Source organism: Nuphar pumila, chromosome 6, assembly GCF_984573655.1.
Source record: "Nuphar pumila chromosome 6, dmNupPumi1.hap1.1, whole genome shotgun sequence".
NCBI lineage: Eukaryota > Viridiplantae > Streptophyta > Magnoliopsida > Nymphaeales > Nymphaeaceae > Nuphar > Nuphar pumila.
Window position 1 is genome coordinate 134223195 of NC_143254.1, and position 15187 is coordinate 134238381.

Consider the following 15187-nt stretch of genomic DNA (forward strand, 5'->3'; position numbering starts at 1 on the left):
TGTGCTTTCTCTGCATGCACAAAGCAAACATAACGCTCCACCTACGAGCCTAACGCACAATTGGTAGGAGCCTTTGGCTTATCCACGTTCTCTTAGCCAATTGAACAACCTTACACTTATGCTTATCACCGACAAGATGACCCATACCAACCTGCCAACATCTTGCTTTATGTACTCGGTCAACCGCACTTTAGCTGCACAAAATTGCGTATTCAAGATAAATCATCATTATCCTCTTCAGTGTTGCACACAATGAACAACAAGGTATCCGTGAATCTTTCTGCTCTAATGCCAATTTGTTACTGGCATAAAATTTTTTGCAAACCTGCGATGCGCTAGACTGGCCAGTCTGGACAACTTAATGGCCAAAGGTTGTGCACCAACATTTTTTCATGTGCTGAATCATTTTCATTGGCCCTACACACCACCTCGTGCGCAACTATCTAGCGAAAGCTGATCAAGCACATTTTCAAATGTGAATTTCATCTAGTATATGTCGCTTAGTGCATAGCCGTCTCATACCGTCTATCACTTTCGAAAGGAGCATAAACTTGTCTTAGCCTTGTGTGCCATGAAGCGTATTGCGCTCTATGTACATGATACAACAAAACCTCACCATTGAAGGAATAAGACCTTGCGGCCCCCAGTCCAAAGACCAATTGATGATTGAACACCATAGCGAAGAGCATCACTCAAACTCATTCGTCGACACCTAGACATTCACTCGCTTAGCCCCGAGTCACCATACTCAGTTGGAACCACCTAAGGTGATCTCTTGGGGAATTAGCTTTAACCCACATGCACTCTTGTGCATCCAATCACTACGTGTGGGAAACTCTTGCAAGCCGAGATGTCCTTAATCAAATCTTCAAAGGCAATATCCTCTGATCCACTGACACTGCTTAATCAAACAATGCTCTACGTTCGTGCTGCCACACAGCAATGCACTAATGACGATATTGTTGTTTATCGCATGATGTGCTATCACCGCACGTCACCGATCAAGCCAACACATGCTGCACATTTCTGCATTTGATGCATTTTTCACTCGGTAGAGCTCCGCACCGCACATGCTCTATTCCAAAAGCTTGGTCTGCCTTTCATAAAAAAAAAAAGGTGATCAACCAGTGGGGGATCAGCTTGTCTGGCAAGAGCAGTTAGTGCATGTCACCTTGTGTTGGGACGTTGCAAGTTCGAGCCCCCAAATGGTATCATTGTATAGCTAATAGGGGTCTGCCTAACCCCAACCATGTCCATCCAAAAAACTAAAAAAGTCGACCATGCTCAGAAATTAGGAATAACACGCCAACTTGGCCTTTGAAATTCAGCACCTCAATCTGCATAAGTCCAACGTTTTTTACTGGAAAAGGACATGGAAAATGAGCCGTGTTAACCATTTCAATGGATTGTCATGTCGTTGTTGACCAAAAGGGTAAGGTCGCGCACTAGGTTTCACCGCGAACACAAAATATAGTAAAAATATGTATGTTACTGAGGTAGTTTTTGGACAAGGGTATTTCTCATATAGATTTTCAAAAGTTGATAAATCTTGAGAATATCAGGGGAGTTTAAAATATTGAAAAAATATAAATAACAATAAAAAATCTAAGAAAATAATAAGTTTTAAATTATTATTTTTTAAATATATAAAACATGTTTTAAAGGTTTTAAAATATAAAAAATAAAAATAAGAAATTCAAACTTAAAAAAAAAGTTTTCTCCAAAAATATCATGATAATATCCCAATATTTTGCTCTCTTGCAACATTTTGAAAATATCACGAGATATCAGCTAACTTAAAATATCAGTATTTCTATCACCGACATAGGTAACAGTGAGTAAAATACATGTTACAGGCCCGCCACTAGCACTAGCAGTAGCACCCCTTAATATATCATCACATATTACAATAACTATCTTGGTATTATTACTGGTATATAGTAACAGGTCTTGGCCCTCCTTTGTTTGAAACTTTGAATTTAATGATTTCACATCATTCCTTGCGATACGAATGGTGCTCGACGCATTGGTATGTAGGGGTGGCAATCGGGTCGGGTTGGCGGGTCGTGTCGGCGGGTTGGCAGGTCAGCATACCTCAACACAAACCTGACTCGTTTATTAAACGGGTCGGCTGTGGCAAATACGAACCCAACCCATTTATTAAATGGGTAACTCGACAGGACCCGGTTAACCCGTTTAATAAATGGGTTGGGTTGGGTTGGGTCGGGTAAACGGGTTGGCAAGTGGGTCAGGGTTGGGTAAACGGGTTGGCGGGCGGGTTGGCGGGTCGGGTTTGGGTAAACAGGTTGACCCGCCCACCTAATCCGTTTATTAAACGGGTCAGCCGGGTTGGCATACCCCTAACACGAACCCGACCTGTTTAATAAACGGGTTAGGCGGGTGGATCCGTTTATGACACGAACCCATTTAAGCCAAACCCAAACCCAAACCCGCCTAAGAATCGGGTTGGCGGGTCGGGTCAGGTTTTGCCACCCCTATTGGTATGTGTTAGGTGGGACGAGTAATGCTAGACAACTAACAGGTGGTTGGTCCGGGGTACATCTTGAGCTGCACTCAACACGTGCTTTTAATTGTTGTCATAGTCACAGATACACAGGCGTGGCCATGGGTTTGATCCGTACCACTAGCACTCGTCATATTGTTCATTCTTAATGACATATTTGAATGTGTCTTTAGTTTACAATTAATTAATTAAATTTCGACCAACCGCACCTGTTTTTAAGTAGGTTAAGACACCCGACTTGCCGTGTCCCTAATTGCATGTTTATGCTAGAATCAGCTAATTGACATAGGGTGGGATGGGGGTTCCTTCCATCCTACATTGATCCTAGCCGAAAACGTGTACCAATCTTAGCCGTTGAATGGATGCCTAATGTAGGATGGAACCCATGCTATGTCAAATGATGGGATCTGTACCCAATGAAACGAGGGGAAATAAACAGTGCCTCACTTGGACAGTCAAGTGAAGCGATTTGTGTGGGTTAGAGTACGAGGCATTTGGATCAATACCAAGTATAAATTTTCAACAAATCAAATCAACATGAGACTTGAGATCTATCATTGATTTCGAAAAAGTAGACAGAAAATTTTAGGTGGTTCAGTTTTGTTTAAACCTACATCCACGAACCAAGAAGCTTATCATCTCATTCATAGTGGCCTGAAACCCCATATTTTATACATGAGCTTTTACCTCTTTCAACATTCAACTCACGTGAGATAAGTTTACATTTCTTATCTTTATCAAACAACTTTTCACGATTATCGTGATTATTATCATAATTACATGGCAACTGAATCTGTTTTTTTGCTTTGCATGGAGACTCCAATATCACACTCTCCTTATTTATCTTGTTCATGCGATAATCTTGGTCGGTTGCCTTATATCTATCCTTATCACCAGAAGATAATCCGCTAGTACTCTCTGTCAAACTTAGCTGTGAACAAAGGCCAATTTTGCTCCTTGGACTTTGAAAAGATGTTCGGGCCAACGACTTTGTAAATATATCAGCTATTTGATGCCTTGATGAAACGTATTTTGTGATCAAGTTTTCTTGCGCCATCTTTTCTTTGACATAGTGATAATCAACTTGTATATGCTTAGTCTGTTATGAAAAACATGATTAATAGAGCACTAATATCATCACAATGCAACGTAGGAGGTTGATCAAGTTTAACCCTGATGTCCTTTAACATGTACGAGATTCAAGTCAATTCGGTAGTGGTGGAGGCCATAGAGTGGTACTCTGCTTCAGTACTAGATCTGGAGATAGTATTCTGTTTCTTCGCACTCCAACTAATGCAATTACTTTCAAGAAATGTGCAAAATCTTGAACTAGAACGCTGTGTGATTGGACAACTTGCCCAATCAGCATCTGAGAATGCATACAGATCAAGAGAACTTTGATGCAATATTCTGAGTTCATAATCCAAAGTGCCCTTTACGTATCTAAGAATCCTCTTGACGATTTGAAAGTGTCCAACCATCAGATTATGCATAAATTGGCTGGCATGGTTGATGCAAAATGATAATTCTAGTCTAGTAATAGTAAGGTATTGGAGTGCTCCCACAAGGCTGTGGTATTGAGTTGGATCTGAATAAAGTTCAGAATGATCCGTTCCTGATTAAAGTTTTTCCACCATGTGAGTAGCAATGGGTTTGCTCTCAAGCATATTGGCACATTCAAGAAGATCCCTGGCTTATTTAGCTTGACAAAGAAAAAAAATCATCATTCAAATAAGTTACCTCGACACTTAGAAAATAATGATTTTTTTCAAGATCCTTTATAGCAAACTCCTTTGCAAGTTGTTTAGTAAATTGGTCCAAAAGCACTGGATTACTCCCCATGAGAACCATGTCATCAACATATACGAGTAATATAATGATATCATGTCCCTTATGACATAAGAACAAAGAAGAATCTGCAGAGCTACAGAAGAATCCATAATGGAGGAGAAAAGTACTCAACTTGTCAAACCAAGCGCGGGAAGCTTGTTTTAGGCCATATAAGGTTTTCTTGAATTTACAAACATGATGAGGAAATTCCAGATTTTCATACCCCGGAGGTTGTTGCATGAAAACGGATTCATTAATAGTGCCATGTAGGAAGGCACTTTTTACATCAAGTTAGTGAAACTTCCATTTTGGAATAGTAGCAAGAGAAAGAATTATTCTAATGTTGCCTGGCCGGAGAACCGAAGAGAATGTTTCTAAAAAATCAATTCCAACAATCTGAATAAAACTGCGAGCTATAAGGCATGCCTGAAGCCTCTCTACAGTGTTATCAACCTTTAATTTGACTTTAAAAACACATTTCCCTCCTACTATATTCATGCCAGGTTTAAAAGGAACTAGATCCCAAGTGTCATTAGCCTTCAAAGCATCGATTTCTTCATCCATGGCCCATTTTCAACCCGGATGGCGTAAAGCATCTTTAAAATTTGTCGGTTCCTTGTGAATACTGGAATACTGTAACGTTTCATGCAAACAAGCATACTTTAGATTGGGTTTTTGAATACCTGCCATGCTTCTTGTGATCATGGATCTTGTGTTTTCAGTAGTCGGTTGGATAACAAGATGACTGCTAAAATCCATTAGAGAAGAAAGCTGCTTATTTGTTGAAGGCGGTGCCATAGTGACCGGATCAGTAGTAGTGTTATGAAGCAAATCAGGTTATGGTTCAGTATCAGGTGGACTAGATCTGGGCTCTTCAATGGGAGGCTGAGGAATTCCATCGACAACATGATCAGCATTGTGAAGACTTCGGTTGCTCACTTTGTCTTGTGAAGAGAGTTGAGACCTAGTTTTGATTTTTAAGAATCCGGTCTATCAAGATTCAAAAACTCAAGATCATTGAAAGTTGTTAGTTCCTCATGAATATCATCATCTTGATATAATCTTGCTGGGTTTTTATATAGCATGGTAGCTTCATCAAACACAACATGACGAGACATGTATATGTGACTAGTAGGGGGATGAAAACACCGGTATCCTTTGAATCTTATACTATACCCAAGGAACACAAAAGGAAGAGATTTCAGATCAAATTTATTTTTGTTATATAGCCGAAGGTAAGGAAAGCATCTGCACCCGAAAATTCGAAAGGATGAATAATCAGGCACTTTTCCAAAAAGTTTAAAAAATGGTGATTCCATATTCAATGAGGAGGACGGTAGGCGATTTATTAAAAAAATGGTTGTACTAAAGGCATCAACCCACATAGATTTAGGAGCATGGGAATGATAAAGCATGGTTAATCCCAGTTCTGTGATATTACAGTGTTTTCGTTCGGCCGTTCCATTCTGTTTAGGTGTCTTAGGACACGAGGTCTGCCTCTTAATCCCAGCATGACCAAGATACCGAATAAATTTTTTGCTACTATATTCGCCTCTTCCATCGGATTGAAACACTTTGATCCTTTTATCAAATTGCCTTTCAACATGCTTATGAAAATGCACAAAAATGTCAAAGAAGTCTGCTTTATTTTTCAATGGATAATACCAAGTAAACTTAGTGCATTCATCAATAAAGATCACATAAAAGCGAATTTTTTCTCTAGACCGAATGGGGGCCGGTCCAACTGAAGAGAGGCATGAAAGGTGGTGATGAGACTTTTCTCATCATAATCTGAGCAACAGATGAAGCGGGAGAAGCCGTTGATTTTTCAAGAGCCCTAGTGCCCGTATTGAAGAAGTTCAACGATGTTATGCCCGATGAACTGTCAAAGAAGTTACCTCTAAGGTATAAGATAGACCATCAGATTGAGTTAGTGATAGGTGCATGGCCACCCACCATGACTCCATATCGTATGGCAATTCATGAGCTGTAAAAACTACGCCAACAATTGGATGACATGCTCGAAGCTGCGATCATCCAACCGTCAAAAGCTCCTTTTAGAGCGTCCGTGCGTCGACTACAGGGCATTGAATAAATTGACAGTGAAGAACAAGTATCCACTTTCTTTGATCAGAGACTTGTTTGATCAACTTGAAAAGGTTAAGGTCTTCTCTAAGTTGAACCTAAGATCAGGTTATTGGAAAGTAAGAGTTTCTAAAGGGGATAAGGTGAAAACCACTTGTGTAATGTGTTATGGGGCGTTCAAATTTCTTGTTATGTCATTCGGCTTGACAAACGCGTCTGCAACCTTAATGAATAAGATTTTTTACCCACACCTTGATAAGTTTGTCATGTTTACTTGGACAACATAATGGTATACAACAACTCTATGGAGGAGCATATTCAACACCTTTAAATTGTGTTTTAGACTTTGAAGGATCAGGAGCTGTACGTTAAACAAAAAAAGTGCCTATTTAGTAAGGAGAAAGTTTACTTTGTTGGCTATATTGTGGGAGGAGGCAGATTGAAAATAGACCACAAGAAGGTTGAAGCTATTCAAGCATAAAAGCCGCCTGCTAAAGTTCTTAAATTATATTCCTTCTTAGGACTTGAAAAATACTATCAGTGATTCATCAAAGGGTATTCTCATATCGCTGCCCCGCTCATTGATTCGATAAAGAAAGACATGCCATGGTTATGGTCTGATGCGTGCCAAGAAGCTTTTGAGAAGTTAAAGTGTGTCATGATAGAAGAACCAATATTAAGGTTGTCAGCAACCATTTGACTTGCAGATCAATGCGTTTGACTTCGCAATTGAAAGGGTGTTTCTTTAGGAAGGATATCCCATTGCATTTGAGAGTTGCAAGCTTAATGACGTCGAGTGTCGATACATCGTGCATGAGCATGAAATATTAGCAGTCGTGTATTGTCTTTGCATATGGAGACACTATCTTTTGGGGTCGCAATTCATTATGTGCACTAACAATGTTGTGACGAGTTACTTTCAGACTCAGAAGAAGCTGATTCCAAGACAAACTCATTGGCAAAATTTTCTGGCAGAATTTGATATGGTCCTTGAGTACAAGTCTAGTAGAACCAATGTTGTTACTGATGCCATAAGTCAGAAGGCAAAACTTATAACATTGTTCGCTTGAGACAGTAATGTTAACCAACTAATAAGCGATCGCTTCGCACAAGTTTGAGAAGTTGTGAGGAATGATCCAATGGCCCAACAGCTAGTCGCGTTGGTAAAAGAAGGAAGAACGCAAAGAATTTGGTTGAACGATTTGCTCCATTCCATGGAAAATCGTATGTATATTTTATGGTAGGATACTTTACGAAGGTGCTTAATGAATGAGTGTCGGGTCACCCAAGGCAACATAGGACTTTAGCATTGCTGGAACGTGCATTCTATTGGCCAAAGATGCACGTTGATGTGGGTGCTTATGTGTGGACTTGCTTGATCTGTCAGCAAGACAAGCCCATAAACTAGAGACCGGGAGGATTGTTGGATCCTCTACCTGTGCCAAGCCATATGTGGGAGTGCATCACCATAGACTTGATAGTGAGCTTGTCAAAAGCTCAAGGTTGTAGTTCAATCTAAGTAGTTGTAGATAGGTTTTTGAAGTATGCTATCTTCGTGCATGCCCCTGCTACTGCAAAGTTGTTCATGCAAAATATGATTAAATATTAGAGAATCCATGAGAGCACCGTTAGCGATCCTGACGCCCGCTTCACTGACAAATTTTGGTGAAGTATTTCGCTTGATGGGGATAGACTTGCATTTCAATACAAGTTTTTACTCCCAAACCGATGGGCAAACAAAGAGGATCAATGGCATGCTGGAGGAATATATGCACTATTTTTTTAGTGCCAATCAAAGAGATTGAGTTGATTTACTTGATGCTGCAACAATTTTCAAAAGAGTGAGTCATCCAGCCATAGTACATTTGAAGTTACAATAGGACGACAACCGCACATTTTGCACTCTCTTGCTGCGCTAGAATGTGGCAAAGCGCCTTATGCATACTAGTTTGTTAGGAACTGTCAGGATTAGACAAAGTTGGCAAAGGTGTATCTGAACAAGGCGACAAGTGCATGAAGAAATAGGCGAACGAGAAGCGTCAGCCATCAAATTTTGTATTGAAGATAAGGTATTGACGAAGCTCATCCGCGACTGCACAACTATCTTTCAGGGCTACCGTCGAGGTCTCATTCGCAAGTATGACGACCCCTTCACCATCACCAAACACTTTGGAAACTTGGCGTACCAGCTTGAGTTGTCATATAATTTTCAAGTACATATAATTTTTCATGTGTGCAACCTGAAGTCATTCCATGAAGATGAAGGAGACCCTTAGTGGAGCATGCATCAACGTGCTTTCATTCTGCAGTGCACACCGTCAATAGTCATCATCCCAGGCAGAAAATCGAAAGTCATCGTTAATCATTCAAATAACTATCTCGATGAAGTCAAGAAGTACCTGGTGCAGTGAAAAGGTTTACCAGAATGTGAAGCCACCTGGGAGAAAGCTATCCACATATTTCAGCATCATCAACTTGTGAAGGACTATCATGAACAATTAGCATCGAGGACAACACCAACTTAGGCGAAAAAGCATGTTCTGAATAGTCATGTTTTCACCTTTTTATTTTTTATGTATATATTTCTTTAGCACTCTCGAGTGCCATAATATGGCCTTTTGGCTTAGAACCCCGTGTATGGGGCCCTCTCTCTAATTTTTGTATGTACTTTGCTTATAATTTTCAAGTACATCTGGTCTTTCATGTATGCAACCTGAAGTCGTTTCATGAAGATGAAGGAGACCCTTAATGGAGCATGCCTCAATGTGCTCTCATTCTGCGGCGCACGTCGTCAACAATCATCATCCCAGGCAGAAAATTGAAAGTCATTGTTAACCACTCAAATAACTATCTCGATAAAGTCAAGAAGTACCTGATGCAGTGAAAAGGTTTACCAGAATGTGAAGCCACCTGAGAGAAAGCTAGCCACATATTTTAGCATCGTCAACTTGTGAAGGACTATCGTAAGCGATTAGCGTCAAGGATGACACCCACTTAGGCCAAAAAGCCTTTTGGCTTAAGAATCCCGTTTATGGGGCCTCTCTCTATTTTTTTTTATGTACTTTGCTTATCATTTGCTATACATAAGTTTCATGCATTTTTGTTTTATTTGTTTGTGCATGCTTTTTCTCGTGTGTGCATTGTGAGTTTGCCCTTGTGCTTAAAAGATTTTCTTTTGGTATTTGTGACTATCTAGATCTATGTGGTTAGAGCCTTCGCTTCTAAGCCCGTCACATTTTAAAAACCTGAGAATTTTCTCATAACATTTTTTCAAACTCAACTTTCAATAAATCGTAAAGCATCCAACAAACTGAGTAAGTTTTTACCGAAAATCGGAGGGCGTTTAGCAAGGGTCCTTCATATCTTGTGGAGACCGGGTGAAGGAGGAACCGTGGGGGGTCCCCTCCTTCAATGATCCTCATTTAATAAAAGAATTAAAAAAAAGGGGGGGAGGCTGGCATCCCACGTCGAACCTCAATCAATGCCTCCATAACACGTGTTTTCTTTTAAAAAAATAAAATGTGGAAAGGCCTCTAGCTGGCATCCCACGTCGACGAGCAATCAATGCCTCTATGACACGTGTCTTCTTTCGATCAAGCTTAGAACGAACGGCCATTGATGACGGAAAAAGAACGATATTTCCGACCCCGATCTGCGGTGGGTTTCACGGCCCATCCTCTCGGGGATTTTGATTTTGTTGGGAGGTGGACGGTTTGTGGCAGGAGAGTAATTAGGAGTGGTGGGGAGGGAAGAATATTCCCTCGGTTCGGCTCAAGTGGTTGCGTCCTCGCAACTCGCTCGGCATGAGCTTCGGAGGGATGCCTTTTTGGTCGCGGTTCCCACCTTCTTTACTTCGAAATTCAGGCGATGATTGTGGGGGGTGGTTTGCTTGTAACAGGACACGTATGCCCTCCTTGTCATCCAATCTACCCAGCCAGGCCGGAACACGTCCTTGTTTTTTTATTAGCCCGGGCAGAAATTTGCAATCTCCGTCTCGTTTCGGTTTTAAAAAAGAACCATCTAGATGATGAAGTCCAAAAGATTACGTGGCAAAAAAAGCTTAGCAACCAATGGCGGTTCACCACTCACTCGAGGGGGCAGTGGCACCACCCTAACGATGACGGGAAGAGCCAGCGGACGATTCCATACCCACCACCAAGGCTGGTGGCTCGGGGAGACAGCTCACTCGCTTACGTGGAGGGCCAGGTGGGGACCAGGGAAGGTTGCGTGGGTTGCGCACATCTCAACAAACAAACTCGTTATCTTTCAACGGCCCCACCCCGCAGGGAACGATCGATCTTTGAGTCCTTCGCACGCATTGAATGATCCCCCACGTGGCATCCGACGTGGTAATTGTCGGTCGAGTTAGTGGGGTCACTGGGCTGGAGGGTAGGGTGGGTTGACTTGGTTGAGAAGGAGGGAAAGAAAGGAACGGTGGTGGGGGAAGGGCGAAGCGTATGAACTTAGCTGGCAATTTGGGCCTGGTCACCACGCAGACCATGTCACATGTGACCATCGGGCGTTTGCGTGGGGAGTCGTGGCCTTTGGTACTTTAAATAAGGGGGAGGGGAGGGGAGGGAACACATTTTTATTTCAGCGACAAGAGAGGGCAAAGAGTCTTTTTAACACTTATTTTTTCCCTCTTTGCCGAGTTTAGGAGGGGAAAGAGTCGCAGAAGAAGGCACGAAAGCGAAGGGTGAGGAGGATTTGGGGGAAGACTGGAGCTGCAAGTCGTCAACCGCCTCTGAGGCTGGCATTTTATTTTCCCACTCGTTTCTTTTTGGAGGAGGTGTCCCCCATCTGTATAGAGCTGGAGTTTGGTGGAGATAGAGAGGAAGCTGGAGATGGAAATGATATGGTTCAGTTGATTCTGGCGGCGAGTTAGAGAGAGCCAGATTTGAGGTTTTATTTTGGGGGAGAATTTTTTCTCTCTTTTTTTCATTTTCCTTATCTTTCTTTCGTCTTGCGGGTGGGTGGGTGTTGTTTTGAGTAATGATGGAGTTTCGTGGGGCTTCACTCAACGAATATGACAAGCTCGTGATACGGATGAACACACCGAGGTTTGTTGCTCTCTCTTTCTTCCAATTTTCTCTTTTTTTTTTGTGATTTTCCGGCACGCTTTTGGGTTGTTCTCTGCAAAAGCCTGATTGATGGCTCTCCTTCATTCTTTCGTTCTTCTTTTTTTATATATACTTAATTGAATTTCTGGGCATAGTAATTTGGTGTGTTTTTCCGGGGCTTCTTCCTTTTTCTTTTCTTCTGGATTTCTACTGTTTGGGAGATTTATCCTCTTTTTTTTTCTTCAAAAAGAAAAAGGAGATTTATCCTAATGTACTATTTACTTTGTGTGGTTCTCCTCCTGTTTTATCCTTTTATCGTCTCTGCGTCTATTTTTTCTCTGTTGTTGATTTTTCTTTATTTTATGGTCTGCTCTTTACATTGTATGAAGTTTAATCCGGTTCATTCTTCTTCTTCTTCTGAATGGCCAAACTTTTGTATCGTTTTCCTTTCCGCCAAAAAAAACTTTCAAGTTCTTTGAACTGATGCAAAATCCTTATGCTTCATTTATTTTTGCCTCCGTCCATTGTTTCTTTCGATTTCCCCCGATTTCCAAGGCTTTCATTTCATTTCATTTCTATCTAATTTGAAAGATGGATTTCTTGGTTTCCTTGTTCTGAAAGAGTGTGACTGGTCAATTTTCTTTCCATCGATTATTCTTTTCTGATGGTGCCGATTGCCGTCCGGCGTTCTGCAGGGTCGTCATCGACAATGCGGTCTGCGCAACTGCGACGCTGGTCAAGGTAAAGGACTAAAGTCTCTCTCTCTCTCTCTCTCATATATGTATACTGACTCGACAGCGGTGGGATGTGTGTTTCGAGTAGGTGGACAGTGCTAGGAAGCACGGGATCCTTTTGGAGGCGGTACAAGTCCTGACTGACCTGAACCTTTGCATAAAGAAGGCATACATCGCTTCCGATGGTAGATGGTTCATGGATGGTACGTTATCTCCCTTCCTCGTTACTGATGGCACTACCCATTACCCACCCTGCTCTCTCTCTCTCTCTCTCTCTCTCGTTTCTTTTGTCGATTTATATTTTGATCTCTTGTCTCTTATTTTCAGTCTTTCACGTGACCGATCAGAATGGTAACAAGCTCACAGATGAGAGCATCCTCTCTTGCATTCAACGGGTGAGAACGCGTCCCACATACCCCAAACCTCCTCTATAAAAAGCAGCCGATGTTTTGAATCTTCCTGCTGCCTTTCCTCTTTTTCTAGATCGCTGTGTCGATAAACTGATGCGATTATTATGGGTTTGGCATGGCGTGGGTCAGTCTCTGGCGACGAGCAACCTGGCTGCGAGCCCAGAGTCCTTGTGCGTGCCGGGGAAGACGGCCCTGGAGTTGACGGGCACGGACCGGCCGGGCCTCCTGTCGGAGGTGTTCGCGGTGCTGGCGGAGATCCGCTGCGGCGTGGTGAACGCCACCGTGTGGACTCACAGGGGCAGGATCGCGTCGGTGATCCACGTGAATGACGATGAGTCCGGGTCGCTCACCGAGGACGCCCACAGGATGTCCCGCATCGAGGAGCGTCTCCGTAGCGTGCTCAAGGGCGACAGCGGCGACATCTGCAGCGCCAAGATCGCCGTGTCCACCATGGACATCACCCACACCGAACGTCGACTGCACCAGATGATGTTCGCCGACCGAGACTACGAGCGGATTCCCACCATCACCACCTCTCACTCCTCAGTGTCCGTACAGAACTGCTTCGATCGGGGCTACTCGGTCGTCACCGTGCAGTGCAAGGACCGCCCTAAGCTCCTCTTCGACATCGTCTGCAACCTCACCGATATGCAGTACGTGGTCTTCCACGCAACCATTTACACCCACTGTGGTGAAGCCTTCCAGGTGTTCGTCTTTTTTTTTTCTGCATCTTTAACGCGTCTTTGTTGCTGACCCTAATAATTGAGTTAGTTTGTCGTTAAAACGGGTCTGTAAATTTCTTTTCTGTATGTGTTTGTGTACAGGAATTCTACATCAGGCACGCGGACGGATCTCCCGTTAATTCTGAAGCAGAGAGGCAGCGGTTGATTCAATGCTTAAGGGCGGCCATTGAAAGAAGAGCCACTGAGGTATCTTTTTTTTTTTTCCTTTCTTTGTTTGTTAGTAAATTGTGTGTTTGGGTGACGAAGTGGGGAGCTGTTTAGCTTTTGTTAGTAAATTTTGTGTTTAGGTTTGGTTGCATCTCATGTGATTCCCAATTATAAGGTGGACAATGTGATTTAAAATCACATGAAAAGAGAGTAAAATGGCTCGGAATCTGATTTGGCAGTCTCATTTTCTCACCTTTGCTTGCACGCAACAAAACGGGGCAAATGTCGATCGTAAGAGCCATTTTCATTTTCATTTGGGGGACAAGCAAACGTACTCATTCATTCTTTTTAGAGTTAATAATGGTATTGGCCGTTGAAGGTGCTATGTATGTAGCACGCTTTCTTCATCTTAGTTGATCGAACAAGGCACGCTTTGTCCTTGACCTCATTGATTTGTTCGAGTGGTGGCTGCTGGGGAGGAATAGTGACAGTTGGTAGTGATCTTGTTTTCACTGATGAATTTGGATCTGATCCAATCTTTTGCTTGCTGCTGTTGCTTATTTTAATTTAATATTATATATATATATATAGGGGGTGAAGCTGGAGCTCCGTACGTCGGATCGGAGGGGTCTGCTATCGGAGGTGACCCGAACATTCCGAGAGAACGGTGTGCTGGTGACGAGGGCGGAGGTGTCGACCATAGAAGGCCAGGCAGTCAACGCCTTTTACGTATCAAGTGCTGCAGGGAACCCCGTTGATACCAAGACCATAGAGTCGATCCGAGACCGGATCGGGCTGGCCGCCCTCCGTGTGAAGGACGACGCGCCTTTCGCCTACCAAAACAGCACAACCTCAAGTGGAGCGCAGCCAGCCGTTGGTGGTGGCGGTGGCGGTGGCGGTGGAGCCGTGCTTCTCTCCCTAGGCAGCCTTGTGTGGAGAAACCTCTACAACCTAGGGTTGATCCGATCCTATTCTTAGAACGGTGCAGAACCACGTCCCTTGTAAAACACCCTTCCCTTCCTCCCTTTTTCAGCTTCCATTTTTGTACATAAAAACCAACTTAGAAAAATAGGCCAACAAAAGTGTTTAAAAAAAAAGTGGAAAAGCGGGTTGATGATTGATGGTGGTTGATTGGTTGGTTCTTCTTGTTCCTCAGGGTGTGGATTTAGTAGTAGTAGTAGGGGCCAACCCTGAGGAAGTTGTTAGATACGCGAAGCACACACACTGTACATAATTCACTGTTGCCAATTAGTACTAGTAAAGGAAAATGATTTGGTTTGTCTCTGTTCCCACGTTTCTTTGATTCGTCAGGTGAAAAGGAAATGTGCCACCGGCTTAACTTAGCTGGCTGGCTGGCTGCCACCGTCGTCTTCCCTTCCCATTTATTGCGGTTCGTGATACAGTTGTAACCGCCTTAATTGGATGGTGGTAGTAAGTAGTAACTGGTGGAAGGATTCGTTTTACTTTAATAGGCGCCCTCCCGGGTCCCATTTCTGCTCACTTTATCTTGTCCGTGAAGTCTTGTGAATTCGTCCTCGTTATTTAATGTGCCGACGATAGGGCCTATCTCGCCAACCATGCAGTGGGCAGGCAAATTGGAACCCATAAGGCTTCTTTAAACGAGTTGAGTGCACAAGGGAGTTGGAGATTCCCT

At 42.8% G+C, this 15187-nt stretch overlaps 1 protein-coding gene across 1 annotated transcript; it reads left to right on the plus strand.

Annotated features, from left to right (window-relative positions):
• The first annotated feature begins 11082 nt into the window (after positions 1-11082).
• LOC149836357 (ACT domain-containing protein ACR8-like) lies at positions 11083-14816 on the plus strand. Its single transcript, XM_090009156.1, has 7 exons — positions 11083-11499; positions 12195-12240; positions 12322-12436; positions 12561-12628; positions 12773-13348; positions 13468-13572; positions 14125-14816. The coding sequence occupies exons 1-7, from the start codon at positions 11432-11434 to the stop codon at positions 14509-14511; spliced, it is 1365 nt and encodes a 454-aa protein (XP_089865282.1). The 5' UTR covers positions 11083-11431; the 3' UTR covers positions 14512-14816.
• Positions 14817-15187: the final 371 nt, after the last annotated feature.

Excerpts from the sequence above, each read along its gene's own strand:
- LOC149836357 (XM_090009156.1), top strand. The coding sequence starts at position 11,432 with ATGATGGAGTTTCGTGGGGCTTCACTCAACGAATATGACAAGCTCGTG. Across the intron at positions 11,500-12,194 it reads ATACGGATGAACACACCGAG|GGTCGTCATCGACAATGCGG; the intron begins GTTTGTTGCTCT and ends GGCGTTCTGCAG. Across the intron at positions 12,241-12,321 it reads CAACTGCGACGCTGGTCAAG|GTGGACAGTGCTAGGAAGCA; the intron begins GTAAAGGACTAA and ends TGTTTCGAGTAG.